Genomic DNA, 16,026 nt, shown 5'->3' with positions numbered 1-16,026 from the left:
TATATATATATATATATATATATATATGTATATGTATTTATGTGTGTGTGTCTTTGTCTACCTACCATTACTTGACAACTGATGTTGGTGTGTTTATGTCCCTTAACCTAACAGTTCAGCAAAAGAGGCCGATAGAATAAGTACTAGGCTTACAAAGAATAAGTCTCCTGCATGGCCACAGTCAAATGACTGAAATGTGTAAAAGAGCAAAAGAGTAGACTAGCTCCGTAGTGTGCCAACAGATGGCAGCACACAGTTGTGTGCACATTGAGAATTAGCAGTGACCTTCATGAAGCAGTGTGCCAAGTGACATCACTGTGTTTACTTCGCAAGTTGTGAAATTTCTGTTTTTGTGATCACGTGTATACTGTAGTCTGCAATTTTGTTATGGGCAGCAGTTGGAACAAAGAGCCAACGTGAAATTTTGTGATAAACTTGGGAAATCTGCTACAGAGACATTGAGCATGTTTTGGCAAGCTTATGGCGATGAAGCAATGGGTCATACATAATGTTCTGAGTGGTATGGACTCTACAAAAGCAGAACATCCCTGGAAGATGATGAATAGTCTGGAAGACTTGCCACAAGGAAATGACCTGGAAATGGGGAGAAAATTCATCAGCTTGTGCATGAGGATCATTGGAGGACAATCAATGGCATTGCTAATGTTGCTGGTCCACCGTATGGGTTGTTGCAGGCAATCCTAACATCTGAATGTGGTATGTCACTGCCAAGTTTGTCTCCTGCCTGCTGACCAATGAGCAGAAAGAACATTGCAGTTTGTCAAGATCTCCATCAGTGTGCTGCTGACGACCCATCCTTCATGTTGAGGATCATCTGCAGTGAGAAGAGTTGGGTCCACAGGCACAACCCTGAGATGAAGCAGCAGTCATCACAATGGAAGAGGCTTATCATCTTCATGACTGAAGAAGGCATGACAGAGCCACAGCTCATTCAAGAGCATGCTCATTGTTCTTTGTGAAATCTGCAGTATTGTGCCTCAAGAATTCATCCCCCAGGGACAGACTGTCAATCGAGAATTTTACTCTGATGTTTTGAAGCATTTGACAGAAGACATTCAGCAAAAGCGACCGAATTTGTGGAGCATGAAGAATTGGATTCTTCATGACAATAATGTACCCTGTCATGAACCTCTCTTCACTCATGAGTTTCTTACCAAGGACAACATGGTATCGCTTCCACAGCTGCCCTATTTGTCAGATTTAGCATCTGCAGACTGCCATTTCTCCCTCAAGCTGAAAATGCAGCTCAGAGGTTGCTGTTTTAACATGATTGTTGAGATCCAGAGAAAATCACAGAATGTTTTCAACACTTGAAAAAAATCACATTTGAAAAAAAAAAAAAAATTACTAGGTTTGATTTATTTGACTAAACCTTTCAAGCTGGTGCCCCAGCATGGCCACAATCTAATGACTGAAACAGGTAAAAAACAAAAAAAATAAAAAATAATAAAGGTTACAGATAAAATGAGATATCATTTTCCTCTGAAACAAAGCAAGATGTTGAGCTAGAGAGAGTCCTACTGAGCAGTCATTTCCCATACTAGAAAATAACAGCCAAATATCCCTCATATCACATCCTACCATCTTGAAAAAAGAAGAACACATTGGAAAATGTGAGAGTTATGTAGCTAGAAGAGTTTGTGCCACCAGGCATAGTCCTTGAGTTTGCCACATCTCCAACTTCTATCAAATACACAATAAAATACATATTTGAAATGCAAACCCAAAAATGCTGCCCAAAGCAGATCACTCACTTTTAGTAGTTGATACACTTTTAGACATTTTGTAGTAAAATGACAGGAAGATTATGGTTGAAATACTTTGATCATAAGAAGATAAGCTCTTATATGAAGCTAAATAATAAAAATCAAATAGGTTTCATTATTATTATTTTTGTTATATATCTATATCCCATTTCTCGTGCAAATATATGACCAAGAAAGCTAAGAAAAGAAAAACAAAAACAACAATGATTTTAGCATAAACACAATCAGCAAATTTATCTGCTTTAAAAAGTGTATCTATGTATTCTGATCTCTGTCTGAATGCATCTACATTAGCTTAAGTAGATCTTCCTACTCACCACTCAACACAGCATTGCTGCAGAAAAACATATGATTTTCTCTTTGAAATCAATTCTAGTGTTCATATAACCAACAAATTCCTCTAATACTGCACACTGCTGAAAATCTCTTCATCTATCCAACCATGAATCCTCCTGCATCTAAACATAAGTTAAACAATCTCTATAGAACACTCATCCAATATCCTCAGACTTTTTACTCCTGGCATAGTTTCTATTTTCATTAAAATATTTAACGTTGCAGTATTAAATCTAAACGAGAAAGCACGTAACTGTATATCCTAATTGTTTGCCATCCAAATTTCTTTCACTACATCTCCACCCCCAAAGTCATCATCATCATCATCATCATCACCATCATCATCACCATTGTTGTTGTCATCATTATCGTCATTTTTTACATCTGTTTTTCTATGCTTACATAGGTTGGATAGATACTCGCTAACACAGTATTCTACCATTTTTAACATTATTTTGTCATCTGTTTTTGTAAGATACAACACTCTGAGATCAATGGCCTTTATCAATACTTCTGTTCATGTCTTCCTTGGTATTCCTTTTCCACAGTTTTCTTCCACTCGAATCTCTTGGAACTACTCCTATCATCCATACATATTACATGTCCTTACCACCACAGTGGTCTCTTGCACACAACATCCATTTTTTTCTTATACCAAGATTTTCTCTTGCTTCATCTTTGTCTCATTGGTCATGCTCATTAACATTACACAAACATCAGAGATAATAATTATTACAGTGGTAGCTATAATGAGTGGTAGTTGTGGTGGTGGTGGCAGAGTCGTCAACAGTAAATATGAGAGTACACTGAGAATGATAGCAGGTATGAGAGGCTGTTATAGATGAGGTATGGTAGACCTAAAATGTAGCTCAGTAGAGAGGGAGAGAAACCTGGAGGCTCAAACAGGAGAGATCATTGGAAAATAAAGTGGGAAAGGTTGATATCTTACAGCATGATCTCTCCATCATCTTCAATCTATTTCCTGTTTTAACTCCAATGCTTACTCTAAAGATTCATACAATATTTGATACGGTACTTTTTTTTCCTGGGGCTTTGAAGTTCTAGAATATTTATTCATTCATTCCTGGATATTTATTGGTCTTCTACATCTTAACCCTTTAGCATTCAAGTTACTGTCAGATGTAATGCTTATTTATTCACATTGTTTCGAATTAATCATGCATCATCTCATAGCTTGAAGATTTAAATGTTGTGATTGTTCATTTTTATAATGACATTGTAGAGTAGATGTGAGATACCAGAATATTTGGTTGAAGATTTTGATTGGATAAGGCTGATTTAAATGCTTTGATTCCAACTTGCCTAATACCGCCCCTGGTTCTATGACACAGGCAACATGTCAAAGTGATCTAAATTAAAACCTTCCATCAAAATTTCATGTTAATTTATGTTCCAAACACTAGATTAATTATGGCCAAAGTTATTTTACTAAATTTTTAATGATGTTAAAAATTAATTGAAACAAAGGCATCAGATTGGAGCCTGGTGCAGCTTCCCAGCTCACCAGTTCTCAGTTAAACAGTCCAGCCCATGCCAGCATGGAAAGCAGATGTTAAATGATGATGATGATGATGATGATGATGATGATGATGATGAAAGGCAGTGTTTCAACAGAAATATGGTAGCAAAAGGGTTAAGCCATGGAAGGATTGCATGAAACACTTCTGTTAGACTCAATAATACTCTTGTTGATTCTGAAAAGAATATTCTGAAGGTGTGGGCATGGCTGTATGGTTAAGGAGTACACTTTGCAACCACAAACAATGTCTTGTGAGTGAATTTTGTAAATGGAAACTGTGTGGAAACCCATTGTATTCATATGTATGTATGTATGTATGTATGTATGTATGTATGTATGTATGTATGTCATTGTTCCGTTTTAGTTCAAGATTTCTTGCCAATAGAGAAAAAGTCGGTTTCTAACCTAGATTCAAGGCTCTTTCATTGGAATTTCAACCTCAACAACAGGGTAATTTTGTTTGTATGTATGTATGTATGTATATATGTATGTATGTATGTATGTATGTATGCATGTATGTATGCATGTATGTATGTATGTATGTATGTATGTATGTATGTATGTATGCATATGTGCAGATTTGTCTGTTTTGCTTTATGTATGTATTCTCATGCATATAGTTGCATTCCTAGACATGCGCATATATAATTAAACGATAAACTCCTGGCAAGTTTTACAAATTTTTACTGTTCCAGTGATGGATTGGATCTGTAGTTTTTGAATTAAGTTTTTGTATGTATGTATGCATGTATGGATGGATAGATAGATGGATGTGTGTGTGTGTGTATGTATGTACAAATGTATGCTTTTACGTGCCACCGGCACAAGGGCCAGTCAGGCGGTACTGGCAACGGCCATGCTCAAAATGGTGTTTTTTACATGCCACCTGTACAGGAGCCAGTCCAGCGGCACTGGCATGTACTTGTGTGTGTGTGTGTGTGTGTGTGTGTGTGTGTGTGCGCATGTGTGTGTACTTATATATGTGTATGTACGTGTTAGGTATGCATGTATATATTATGTATATATTATGTATATATGTGTGTATGTATGTATTGCATGTCAGCAGTTGTGCGCATATTGTATGTATCAATAAAAGAAAAAAGTAGTTAGAAGTAGGAGAAATCCATTTTTTACAACTTATACTCTTGAAAGTTTGAATCATTAAAATTCATTAAAACATTCATTAAAATTCATTAAAATTCATTAAAAATCATTAAAATTCATTAAATCGTTATAACAGGCTGAATCATTAAAATTCTGGACAAAATGTTAAGTGACATTTCTTCCTGCTTTACGTTCTGAACTCAAATTCCATCAAGTTCAACTTTACCTTTCACCCCTTTCAAGGTTGATAAACTAAGTACCAGTCAACATACAGGGGTGATGAAATCAGCTTATCCCACCCCTAAAATTGATGGCCTTGTGCCAAAATTAGTAAGAATTATTACTTATGCTATTTCATTCTGACTGGAATTTTTCAAAAGCTCTGAAATAACGAGAGCCTATCGTTTATACATGTGAGTGAAAGATATCAGCTGTTTGTTGAAAAACGTCAGGAATTCAAAAAGCTTTAAGTTTGTTTGCTTGGGTCTAGAGGTTGGACAAAGAATGTTTGGGAATGATCAGTTAAGATGTTTAGGCACCTGTTCAGTGTTTGGAATCTCTCTTTGTGTGTGTATAAGTGTGTATGTGCCTCTGTGTATGTGTGTGTGTGTCTCTGTGTATGTGTGTGTGTGTGTGTGTGTGTGTGTGTGTGTGTGTGTTTGTGTGTGTGTGTGCATGTGCGTGTGTGTATTTAATAAAAGTGTAGACAAAGGATAAATGAGTTTGATAAGAATAGGCTTTCTAAATAGTTTGAGTGGCAAAAGGGCCATATCATCATCATCATCATCATCATCATCATCATCATTTAACCTCTGCCTTCCATGCTAGCATGGGTGGGACAGTTTGACAAGAGCCAGCCAGGCAGAAACCTGCACCAGACTTCTGTTCTGTGACTGTCTTGACAGGATTTTTACAGCTGGATGCCCTTCCTAACACCTACCACTCAGCAGAGTGGACTTAGTGCTTTTTACATGGCACAAGCACAAGTGAGGTCAGTTTTGGCAAGGTTTTTACAGCAGGATGCCCTTCCAAACACCATCCACTTTACAGTATGGACAGGGTGCCTTTAAGTGGCACCTGCACTGACAGGGCCACCAAGTACTTGCACAAAAAAAAAAAAAAACTTTCAAGGGTATTGTGTTGGGTGATGAAAGGTTATAGTGAGACAGAGAAACAGAAACTGAGACACACACACACACACACACACACACACACACACACAAACATTCACATACCTCCCTTTTACATACACACACATACACTCACACAGAGTTGAAATGCTGTTTGATTTTTTTTTACCGTAGAATTTCCATCAACCCACTATCAAGTTTGCCATCACCCCTTCCTTCCTTATTCATCTATCACCCCTTCCTTTCTCATTCATATGCTGTGACGGAGAAAAACATGAGAGTATTATTATAGTAGATAATAAACATACAGATAGATCTGAAAATAGGGAGATAATATGAGCGGAAGATTGGGGGAAAGAGGAATAGAGACAGAGGTCAGATGTATGCAGTAGTGGCTATAATGAGTGGGAGACAAAGGTAGGGGGATGTTGATAGAAGATATGAGAAAGTGTTGCGTGATAGTTGATATGACAGGGTATCAATGCTGGGGCATTTCCTTGAAGACTTTTAGTTGAATAAATTGACCCCAGTACATATGTTTGCGTTTTGTTTCTTTTTTAAGCCTGATACTTATTTTCTTGGTCTCTTCTGCTGAAATGCTTAGTTGTGGGAATGTAAACAAAGGAACACCAGTTGTCAAGCCATGGAACTGAGGATGGCAAGCACAAACACAAAGACACACACACACAGACACACACACAGAGACACACACACAGAGACACACACACAGAGACACACACACATATATAGGTGCAAGAGTGGCTGTGTGGTAAGTAGTTTGCTTACTAACAACATGGTTCCAGTTTCAGTCACACTGCGTGGCGCCTTGGGCAAGTGTTTTCTACTATAGCCTCGGGCCAACCAAAGTCTTGTGATTGGATTTGGTAGACTGAAACTGAAAGAAGCCTGTCGTGTGTGTGTGTGTGTGTGTGTGTGTGTGTGTGTTTGTGTGTGTGTGTGTTTGTGTGTGTGTGTGTGTGTGTGTTTGTGAATGTGTGTGTGTGTGTGTGTGTGTGTGTGTGTGTTTGTGTTGTCCCCCCAGCATCGTTTGATAACCGAAGGTGGCGTGTCTATGTCCCCGTCACTTAATGGTTCAGCAAAAGAGACCGATAGAATAAGTACTAGGCTTACAAAGAATAAATCCTGGGGGAGATTTGTTCAACTAAAGGCAGTGCTCCAGCATGGCAACTGTCAAATGACTGAAACAAATAAAATAATAAAAAAAAAGAATATATATATATATATATATATATACACACAACAGATCTTCACACAGTTTCCATCTATCAAATTCACTCCTAAGGCTTTGGTTGGCCTGATGTTATAGTAGAAGACTCTTGTCAAAGGTGGGATTGAACCTGAAATCACATGGTTGCAAAGTGAGCTGCTTAATCACACTGCCATGCCTGCTCCTATCAAAGTATTTTCTTTGAGGTTTTATGTTTAATCTCTTTACAAAGCTTAATCATTATATGTTCTTCCATAAACATGAAGAATATGATAGAATTGAATCCATGATCCATGGTTTTTGTGTTGTACCTCTCAACAAGAAATTTAATTCTACCTGTTTTAATTAGCATAGATAAAGGCAGATTTATGTCACTGAAGTTGTTTGCCTTAAGAGGAGATTTCAGAAATTTTAAACATTTGCATGTTATTGAAGCAATGGAAGAACATTATACCAGCAGTATTCAAAATCTCATCCCTGGCAAAACTTCTACAAAGTAAACAGATGTAAAGTGTAAATAAATCTGGCAGCATTATTATTTCTTTTGTTTATCAATATTATACTTTATTAAAAGATAAACAGATTCTTTTTATGCTGATTCTGTCTGTTTAACTTTGGTAATTCATCAAGAACCAATTGAGTGTAACCACATGTCAGCATGCACACACCATCCACCTCATCATCATTGTTTTCCATCCTGGCATGTGTCTGTAGATTTGACTAGCTGTGTGTATCTGAGGGTTTACTTACATTATGGTCCTACATCTGTTTGTGCATGAATATGTAGTCCTGTTGTATATGGCATAGAATCCTACCCAACCTTTTGTGTGGATGGGGGTGATTAGACTCTTCACACCACCCACTTTAAAATCACCAGATGGTTATATGAAGTTCTTTTACCAGAATTTACACTGTTGCAAGCATTTAAACTAGACAAATGGTTACTATGGCATCATGACATACCAACAGCTCCTACACTTCCCTAAATCTCAGAAGATAAAACTAAACCCAGCAGAATATTTTTCTTCCATTGGGACTCTGATTCAACTTACATTTCATACATCATCACCTCTTACTAACACACAAACCACACATCCTATTCCTGCCTAAGATACAAATCTCTATCTATAGTCAACTCCTATCTGTAGTCCATCTCTGCTCTCTACATTGAACTCTTTACTCAAACTTCATGTCAAAAGTTGGTGTCAGCACATTTGTAAATTTTACTCTCTCCATCCTCTGATGTTAGCTATAAACTTCCAGTTACTTTGGTTCAAAGTCTCCCTTTTCTACTCCTTCAAATAGTTTTGCCCTCTCTACCACTCTCCAAACTCCTCAAACCAAGATCATATCTTATCCCTTCTTGCATTAGTGATATCTGTCTCACCCTGCTCCACTCCAAAGTCTCCATTATCAATGACTTCAGCACTCACAACACTCCTTAACACTGACACCCACCTATTCTGATGCCACCAGTGCATAAACCAAATCTTTAGCAATCTTCTGCTCTCTACATCAACTCATTCCATCCCCTACATGCATCACTGACCAACATACAGTCACTCCCAATACCTATGATCTATTTTTTTGTCTCCAAACTAAGCTCTACTAGATCATATCTGTCTCTGTACCTAACCAATCATCTCATCACTGCCTTATCATTATTATTGACCATGCGTCCACATAATACACAGTACTCCCACTACCTCCTAGACATAGTGGCACTTTGAGTTAGCTAATTGGTCAGAACTCTGCCACTTCTAAGATAACTATCCCTGACATCATATGCACCTCACCCTTGACAGAAACAGCCGAGCAGGTGACTGAAACTATCATATTATGCATTTCTCTCTACATTCTGCACATATCAATATCTATCTATAGGCTCTATTCATGTCTCATCTCTTGGATCAATGTCATTCTATCAGATCTCATAGTTACAGTATGTGTAGATGAGGTGCTCTGCTGAATGCTTCCATATATTGAACAATCATAAGCTCTCACACTTATTAAACTGCAACCAATCCTTCTGGTCAATTGTCAAGAACATCTCTATCAACTTTGTGCAATTTTTTTCCCTCCCACTTCTTAACGATGATGGTTTTGTGAGCGACACTCTTGTGGAGAAAATCTCCAGCATCAATGTTAACTTTGCATTCGAAACAACACTGTACATGTGAAATAATTATCCTTCAAAGCTTTCCCTTCTATTCCATTCCACTAAGCTCACCACCAAACACACATACATGCAAAGTACAAAAGTAACTCTGGTCACTTCAAATCAAAAAGGCTACTAGTGCTGATAATGCTTCTTCAGTTATCCTCTGTGATCTTTAGTAACAATCTACCACTTGTTCCATTCTCTGGAAGTAAAATTTCTCTGACCCTGCCAACTACTGTCTTATTACACTCATAGAAAACATCTCAAAGATGGAGGCAGCCATTAGCAAAAACCCTGTAACAGCTTGAATTTCTCTCCTCCTAAATAACTACAATTAATGTTTATTATAATTACTTGAAACTTATTGCCCTATATTACTCACCGGATGCTGCTGCACTCGAGAAGTTTGATAAAAGCAGTGTTATTGCTCTCAGTATCAGCAAGGCATTTATCCATGTCTGGTATTGTTGCTCTTGATATCAGCAATGCTTTCATCAATATCTGGCATATGAATATTTGAAAAACTGCCTGCCTATCAGCTTTATTCATGCCTCATCTCTTGGATCAATGTATTCCTCTCAGGTCACACACTTACAGTGTGTGCTGATAGTGCATTCTGCAACCTTCCCTCTGTCAATTATGGTTTGCACCAGGGTTTTATTTTAGCCGTCATACTTTTTCTTCTATACATAAACGATTATTTACCATCACCTCCAACAAGGTTCACTCCTACACAATTGACACCACCCTTTATTCCTCTCTAACCTTCCATAGTCAAGCTTCATACACATACAACCAATACACCTCATGCTACACCTGCACTAACTCCTTGAACAGAGACCTTGAAAACATCCTCCAATGGCATCATGCCAACCTTGTCTTCTTCAATAACAAAAAAGCCATCAGTGCGCACATCAAGAAACATTATCGCATCCCAACCTCTCTAAAGAATTTCACACTCTCAAGGCATTTATCACACTGAGGCTATAGTAGAAGACATTTGCTCTAGGTATTCTACAGTATGATGGGACCCCAAAGCATGGGGGTTAGAAGTTCACTTTACAACTGTACAGTCATGAATAAACAGTTGTGCATGTGTGTGTCTTTCTCTTTGTGTGTGTGTGTGTGTGTGTGTGTGTGTGTGTGTGTGTGTGTGTGTGTGTGTATGTCTGTGTGAAGTTTCAGCTCCATATAATTTGGTGGCCTGGTAAAAGTTATTCATTAGTGACGTTTTCATTTTATTTACAGCTGCATTTGTTTAGAACAATGTAACTTTATCTTCATGCAGTTAGTTCAGTTATGACAGAATCTTCTGTTTAGTTAGAGAATGGATTTCAAATGAGAAAATGATTAGAATGAAAATTCTTAAGAGTAAGATGAGATAAACACCCCCACCCCACCCCTATAGATCCCAGTGTTCTTTCTAATTAAAAAAAATTTTTTTTGATGATACACCCCAAAACCAACAACTAGCTATATTTCTTTTGATGAAGAATCTTGCAAAGGATAGTGATATTTAGTGCTTATAGCAATTCTGAAGAATATTCAGTACCATAATTTTAGAGTCCCTGAGCAGGTTTTTAAAATTTGTTCCCTTTTCCTAGACACCTACACAACATCTCTGTCCACTTTTGACCCCTGTCACTAATATCTTTTCTTTTCCTTTTCCTTTTCTCGTGTACTTTTTTACCTTACACACCTTAAATAAATCTGTTCCTCTCATCTTACTTAACCTCCTTTTTACCTCCTCCCTAGAATCATTACTCACTCTCTCTTTTGTTCTTTCTCTGTTATAGGGACCATTTAGACCCTTAGCCTTGCAAGTTACAAGGCAATATTCACTTGTGCTGTTGCCATGAGAAAAGCACCTAGTACATTCTATAAAGTGGTTGGCATTAGAAAAGGCATCCAGCCAGAAATCATGCCCTGGTTTAATCAGATTATTCAAATCCTCTGCAAACAGATTCACTGATAGCTTCAAATCTGTTGTATATGTCCAGACTCTGTTTTATATCAGCTGTAATCTTTGGCTTTTGTCTTTCCTTTGGGTCATGTTCATGGATCTATCACTGATAGAGCAGTCATTTCAGTTGCCAGTGGAGTGGACAGCCTAAATTAAGTTCAACCAGCACAGAACTGGTGGCCCAGATGTATGTGAGAAATTGCTCTAGTTTCAAAGCACTGTGTAAGAAAGCAGGGTTGTGTTATGATCCGAAGAAGTTTCATTGTTCCAAGTCCTGGTCCTATTCATAGTATCATTGGTATCATGGTCTTCAGGAATACAGATGCAAAATGAATGCATAGAATGAAGCAATCCTATTATCTTTCTTTTTTATATATATGTATATTTACATTATGTAGTACAGATGAAGGCACATGACATAGTGATTAGGGTGTTGCACTTATGATTAGAATATTGGGGTTTCAATTTTTAGAATGGCTGTGCATTGTGTTTTTGAGCAAAGCATTTTATTTTACATTGCTCCAGTCCACTCAGCTGTAAATGGATACTCTTGTGATGGACTGATGGAAATGTTGGCCTGCCTGCTTAGCCAGCAGGGTGACATCATTCAAAAGCTAAAAGGATGTGAAGCGTATTATGACCAACAGTGTATAACAACATCTGAAAGTATGGTCCATACAGTGATACTGTGATGTAATGGAGGCATGGCTGTGCAATTGAGAAGCTTGCTTTGCAACCACATGGTCTTGGATTCAGTTTCACAGCAGAGCACTTTAGGTTAGCGTTTTCCAATATAGCCCTGGATCAACCAATGCCTTGTAAGGGAATTTGGTAGATGGAGACTGGATGCCTGCCATATCTATGCATATATGTGTATGCATATGTATGTGTGTACCTTTATGTTTGTGTTTGAGCCCTCATTCCATTGCTAGCAATCAGTGTGGTATTTATTCTGCCTGTCTCTTTTGCCAAACGACTTAGTTACAAGAATGTAAACAAACTAACACTCCATTGCTAGCAATCAGTGTTAGTTTGTTTACATTCTTGTAACCAAGTGGTTTGGCAAAAGAGACTGACAGAATAAGTACCACACTTAAAGATACAAGTACTGGAGGCGGTAAACTGTCAAGGCAGTACTCCAAGGTAGCCACAGTCTGGTTCTTTCTAACATATTATCTTACCATTTTCTTTGACATTGCCAGATCTGGGGAGGTTTCCAGATCACTTTTTCCATCAACTGTGACATTTGTAAATGTTATTTCGCATTGACTGCTCTTAAGACAAGCCTGATTCACAACATTTAAATTCCAGTGGCATTTTTACTTTCTTTTCATTCAATAATCACATCAGATTTTAAGAGCCCTAGTAAGATTCTGATAATCTTCATTTACTGCACATTTAAGTATTACACGTCTCAAGTGTATAACTTACTATTTTTGCACTGTATTTACTCTTTCTATCTTCATTAAAGTCAGGTGTGTAACATTTTTGTAATATTTTACCTATCATTGAAATCTGTATGATGTACTTTATAACAATCCCACTGACTCTGATTATGTTGTGTAAGTAACAAGACCTTTGCATGGTACCTGTGTACAGGTAAGGAAAATGGGTTATTGAGAATCAGGTATCTTTGATAGGGCTACAGTGCAATGCTGCAAATAGGATTGCTATAAACTGTTAAACTTTTGGTTAATGGCCCACCTGCAGGCTCTTTATATGAAAACTTATCTATCATAATCTTTTGCATATTAAAGCAGTGAAAAAATGGTAGAAGAAAATATGGTAACTATTTATCTCTTTCAAATATGTTAACTTCTTTTGTGAAAAAGACTAAGTTACAACTTACATGGAAGCACAGGTAGCAACTTTTAAGTTTTAACAAGCCACCTTATTTATTTCCAGTGCAAAAGTTTGAGAATGTATAATATATCACTTATGAAGATGTTTGTGGAACTAAAATAAGTTTAGATAATGCAAAATATTAAGTATCATGTCAGGAATGATGGTAGCATGTCAGAAATTAAAATGAAAAATATTTACAACCGCTAATAAACACGAATCATAATTTGATAACAGATTTTCAAAGAAGCAGCTAAAAAATATTTTTTCTAAAACTAACTACTTTGTGTGATGTTAGTGACTACTGATTTAGCTTGAAGGGTATTGATTGCTAATATCATTAAAAACTACAAAAATAGTATCCAAGTAAAAAAGCTTTCTTTGGAAATAGCTGCTTCTTTCTAGAAAGAAAAAAAAATAAGAAAAAGAAAGAAAAGAAACGGACTATCTGTAGCAGCCCCAGACGGTAGGTGGTATATAACTTACTCAGTGTCAAATTTCATGTATTACCTGTATTATCTTTTATTCTTGCACTTCTGCCAAAATTGTGCTGCCTTTCTAGGATAATTTTATCTCAGTTGCTATGACAACACAGGGTAAGATGAACTGAGAAAATATATAGTTTAAAATCAAGCTACCTATCAGCTGTTTATAAATAAGTATTCCTGGGTCTGGTCTTGTAGATGCTACCATTGCTACTGCTGCTGCTCCTTATACACTAACTAATGATATGAGTAGCTATGTAATAGTAACTTAGTATGTGTATGTGTGGGTGTTTACTGAACATTACCAATGATTTTTGGAAAAAATAGTATATGCCACTTGTGCTTGCTGAGGTAACTCCCACCTTCATGAATACAATCTTTCATATCTTAGAAGCAGTGGGTAGCACAAGAGAAAGCATCACAGCTAGTAGAGATGGACCAGCAGCAGCAGCAGCAGCAGTGGCATGAGCAGCTTCGACAACCATTCTGAACTTAGGAAAAACTTTCTTCAAATAAAAACAAACAACAAAAACAAAAGCCAATAGTGGAGCTCTATCTGTACAAATAAATGTAAATTGAAAGTTTATTTTTAATAACTTGCTGCCAACAGAATAAACTTCAGGATATCAGAAATAAATGTTAATACTCAGGGCAGAGGGCTTTAGATGCAAAAGAAGTAAAAACCTAAAAGTCACATTTATATTGGAACCACTGCCGAGACCTACCTGTTGAGTTAGAACTTCACTCAACAGCCCTCCTTCTCTCATATAATCCAATTCATTTCAGACACGACAGACATGGATTACTTGAAAAGATCTCGTCCTTATACAAGCCAAATTCTTTCTGATGTTAACAGGTACAAAAGTAGCCACGAAGATATTACCAGGTACAGAAGTGGCCAAGAAAACATTAACAAGTACAAAAGTAGCCACGAAGATATAACCAGGTACAGAAGTAGCCACGATGACAGTAAGAGGTACAAAAGTAGCCATGAAGACGTAAACAGATACAAAAGTAGCCATGAAGACAGTTACAGATACAAAAGTAGTCTGGATGATACTAACAGGTACAAAAGTAGCTTCGAAGACACCAGCAGGTACAAAAGTAGCCTGGATGACACTAGCAGATACCTAAGTAGCCTGGACGACAATAGCAGGTACAAAAGTAGCCTTGAAGACACCAGCAGGTACAAAAGTAGCCTGGATGACACTAGCAGGTACCTAAGTAGCCTGGACGACAATAGCAGGTACAAAAGTAGCCTTGAAGACACCAACAGATACAAAAGTAGCCTTGAAGACACCAACAGATACAAAAGTAGCCTGGATGACACTAGCAGGTACATAAGTAGCCTGGATGACACTAGCAGGTACATAAGTAGCCTGGATGACACCAACAGATACAAAAGTAGCCTCGAAGACACTACCAGGTACAAAAGTAGCCTTGATGATACTACCAGGTACAAAAGTAGCCATGAAGATATTAGCAGGTACAAAAGTAGCAATGAAACCACATCAAGCCGACGGTCAAAGGTTTCTTACAGTGATAATGTTTCGTCAATGTTTCTTACTGATCTGGATTTAACTGATGCTGGTTCATATTCAAGTAAGGCCACAAATAAATATGGGACTACAAACACCTCTTCAAGTTTTGACATTGGAGGTAAGTACAGTTAAAAATGGGAATTATTTCTACACATTGCTTAATTTCTTCTGAGATTAATACATGCATGTATTTATGTATGTGTGTATACATGTGTGTCTATCCTTCTCTTTCTCTCTCTCTCTCTCTCTCTGAAACTATGTGTGTGTGTGTGTGTACCATTTATCTTTTATCCCTTATACATTTATACATAAGTGTATGTGTATATAATTATTCTTTAATAAGAATGGTGTTGAGAGTGACTTCGAAGTTCTGGCCTGCTTAGCTTCCATCAGACAGTCAGTCGTATGAAAAAGAAATAGGCTGAGACTTCAACATCACTGTTTTCTTGTTAAAGAATAATACATATGTACTATACAAAAAGTATTGAGTAACTCCTTGGTTTAATGTAATATTGCCTTATTATAATCTGGCATAAGACAAACATTAATAATATACATACACACACATATTTATGTATGTGTCTATATAATATTTGTGTGTGCGTGCGTGCGTGCGTATCTATCTATCTATCTATCTATCTATCTATATGTATGTATATATGTTTATATATATTGTTTCTTTTTTATCACCCAATTGATACATGTCAATAGTACAAGTGTTTAACACAAACAGCTGTACAATTGTAAGGCATCATCTGGTTAATAAAAGAAATATTGACTCTGCATGTTTGAAGTATTGAGTACATCTTGGGCTATAGTCTACTCAATCCATGGACAAAACCAGAATTATAAGAGATATATATATATATATATATATATATTTCAATTATCATCATCATATATATATAT

General features: G+C 37.0%; 1 protein-coding gene across 1 annotated transcript in view; it reads left to right on the top strand.

Annotated features, from left to right (window-relative positions):
* LOC106877301 (titin) overlaps nt 1–16,026 on the top strand; it is a gene marked incomplete at its 3' end in the record, with an annotated part of 606,785 nt that overhangs the window by 474,112 nt on the left and 116,647 nt on the right. Inside the window, exon 292 of the mRNA XM_052965881.1 lies at nt 14,433–15,235. Coding sequence (XP_052821841.1) covers nt 14,433–15,235 — 803 coding nt within the window. The remainder of the gene's footprint in view (nt 1–14,432; nt 15,236–16,026) is intronic.

This window comes from Octopus bimaculoides, chromosome 2 (assembly GCF_001194135.2).
Source record: "Octopus bimaculoides isolate UCB-OBI-ISO-001 chromosome 2, ASM119413v2, whole genome shotgun sequence".
Taxonomy (NCBI): Eukaryota; Metazoa; Mollusca; class Cephalopoda; order Octopoda; family Octopodidae; genus Octopus; species Octopus bimaculoides.
The sequence above is the reverse complement of the archived record's forward strand: the minus strand, read 5'-3'. Positions and strand labels throughout refer to the sequence as shown.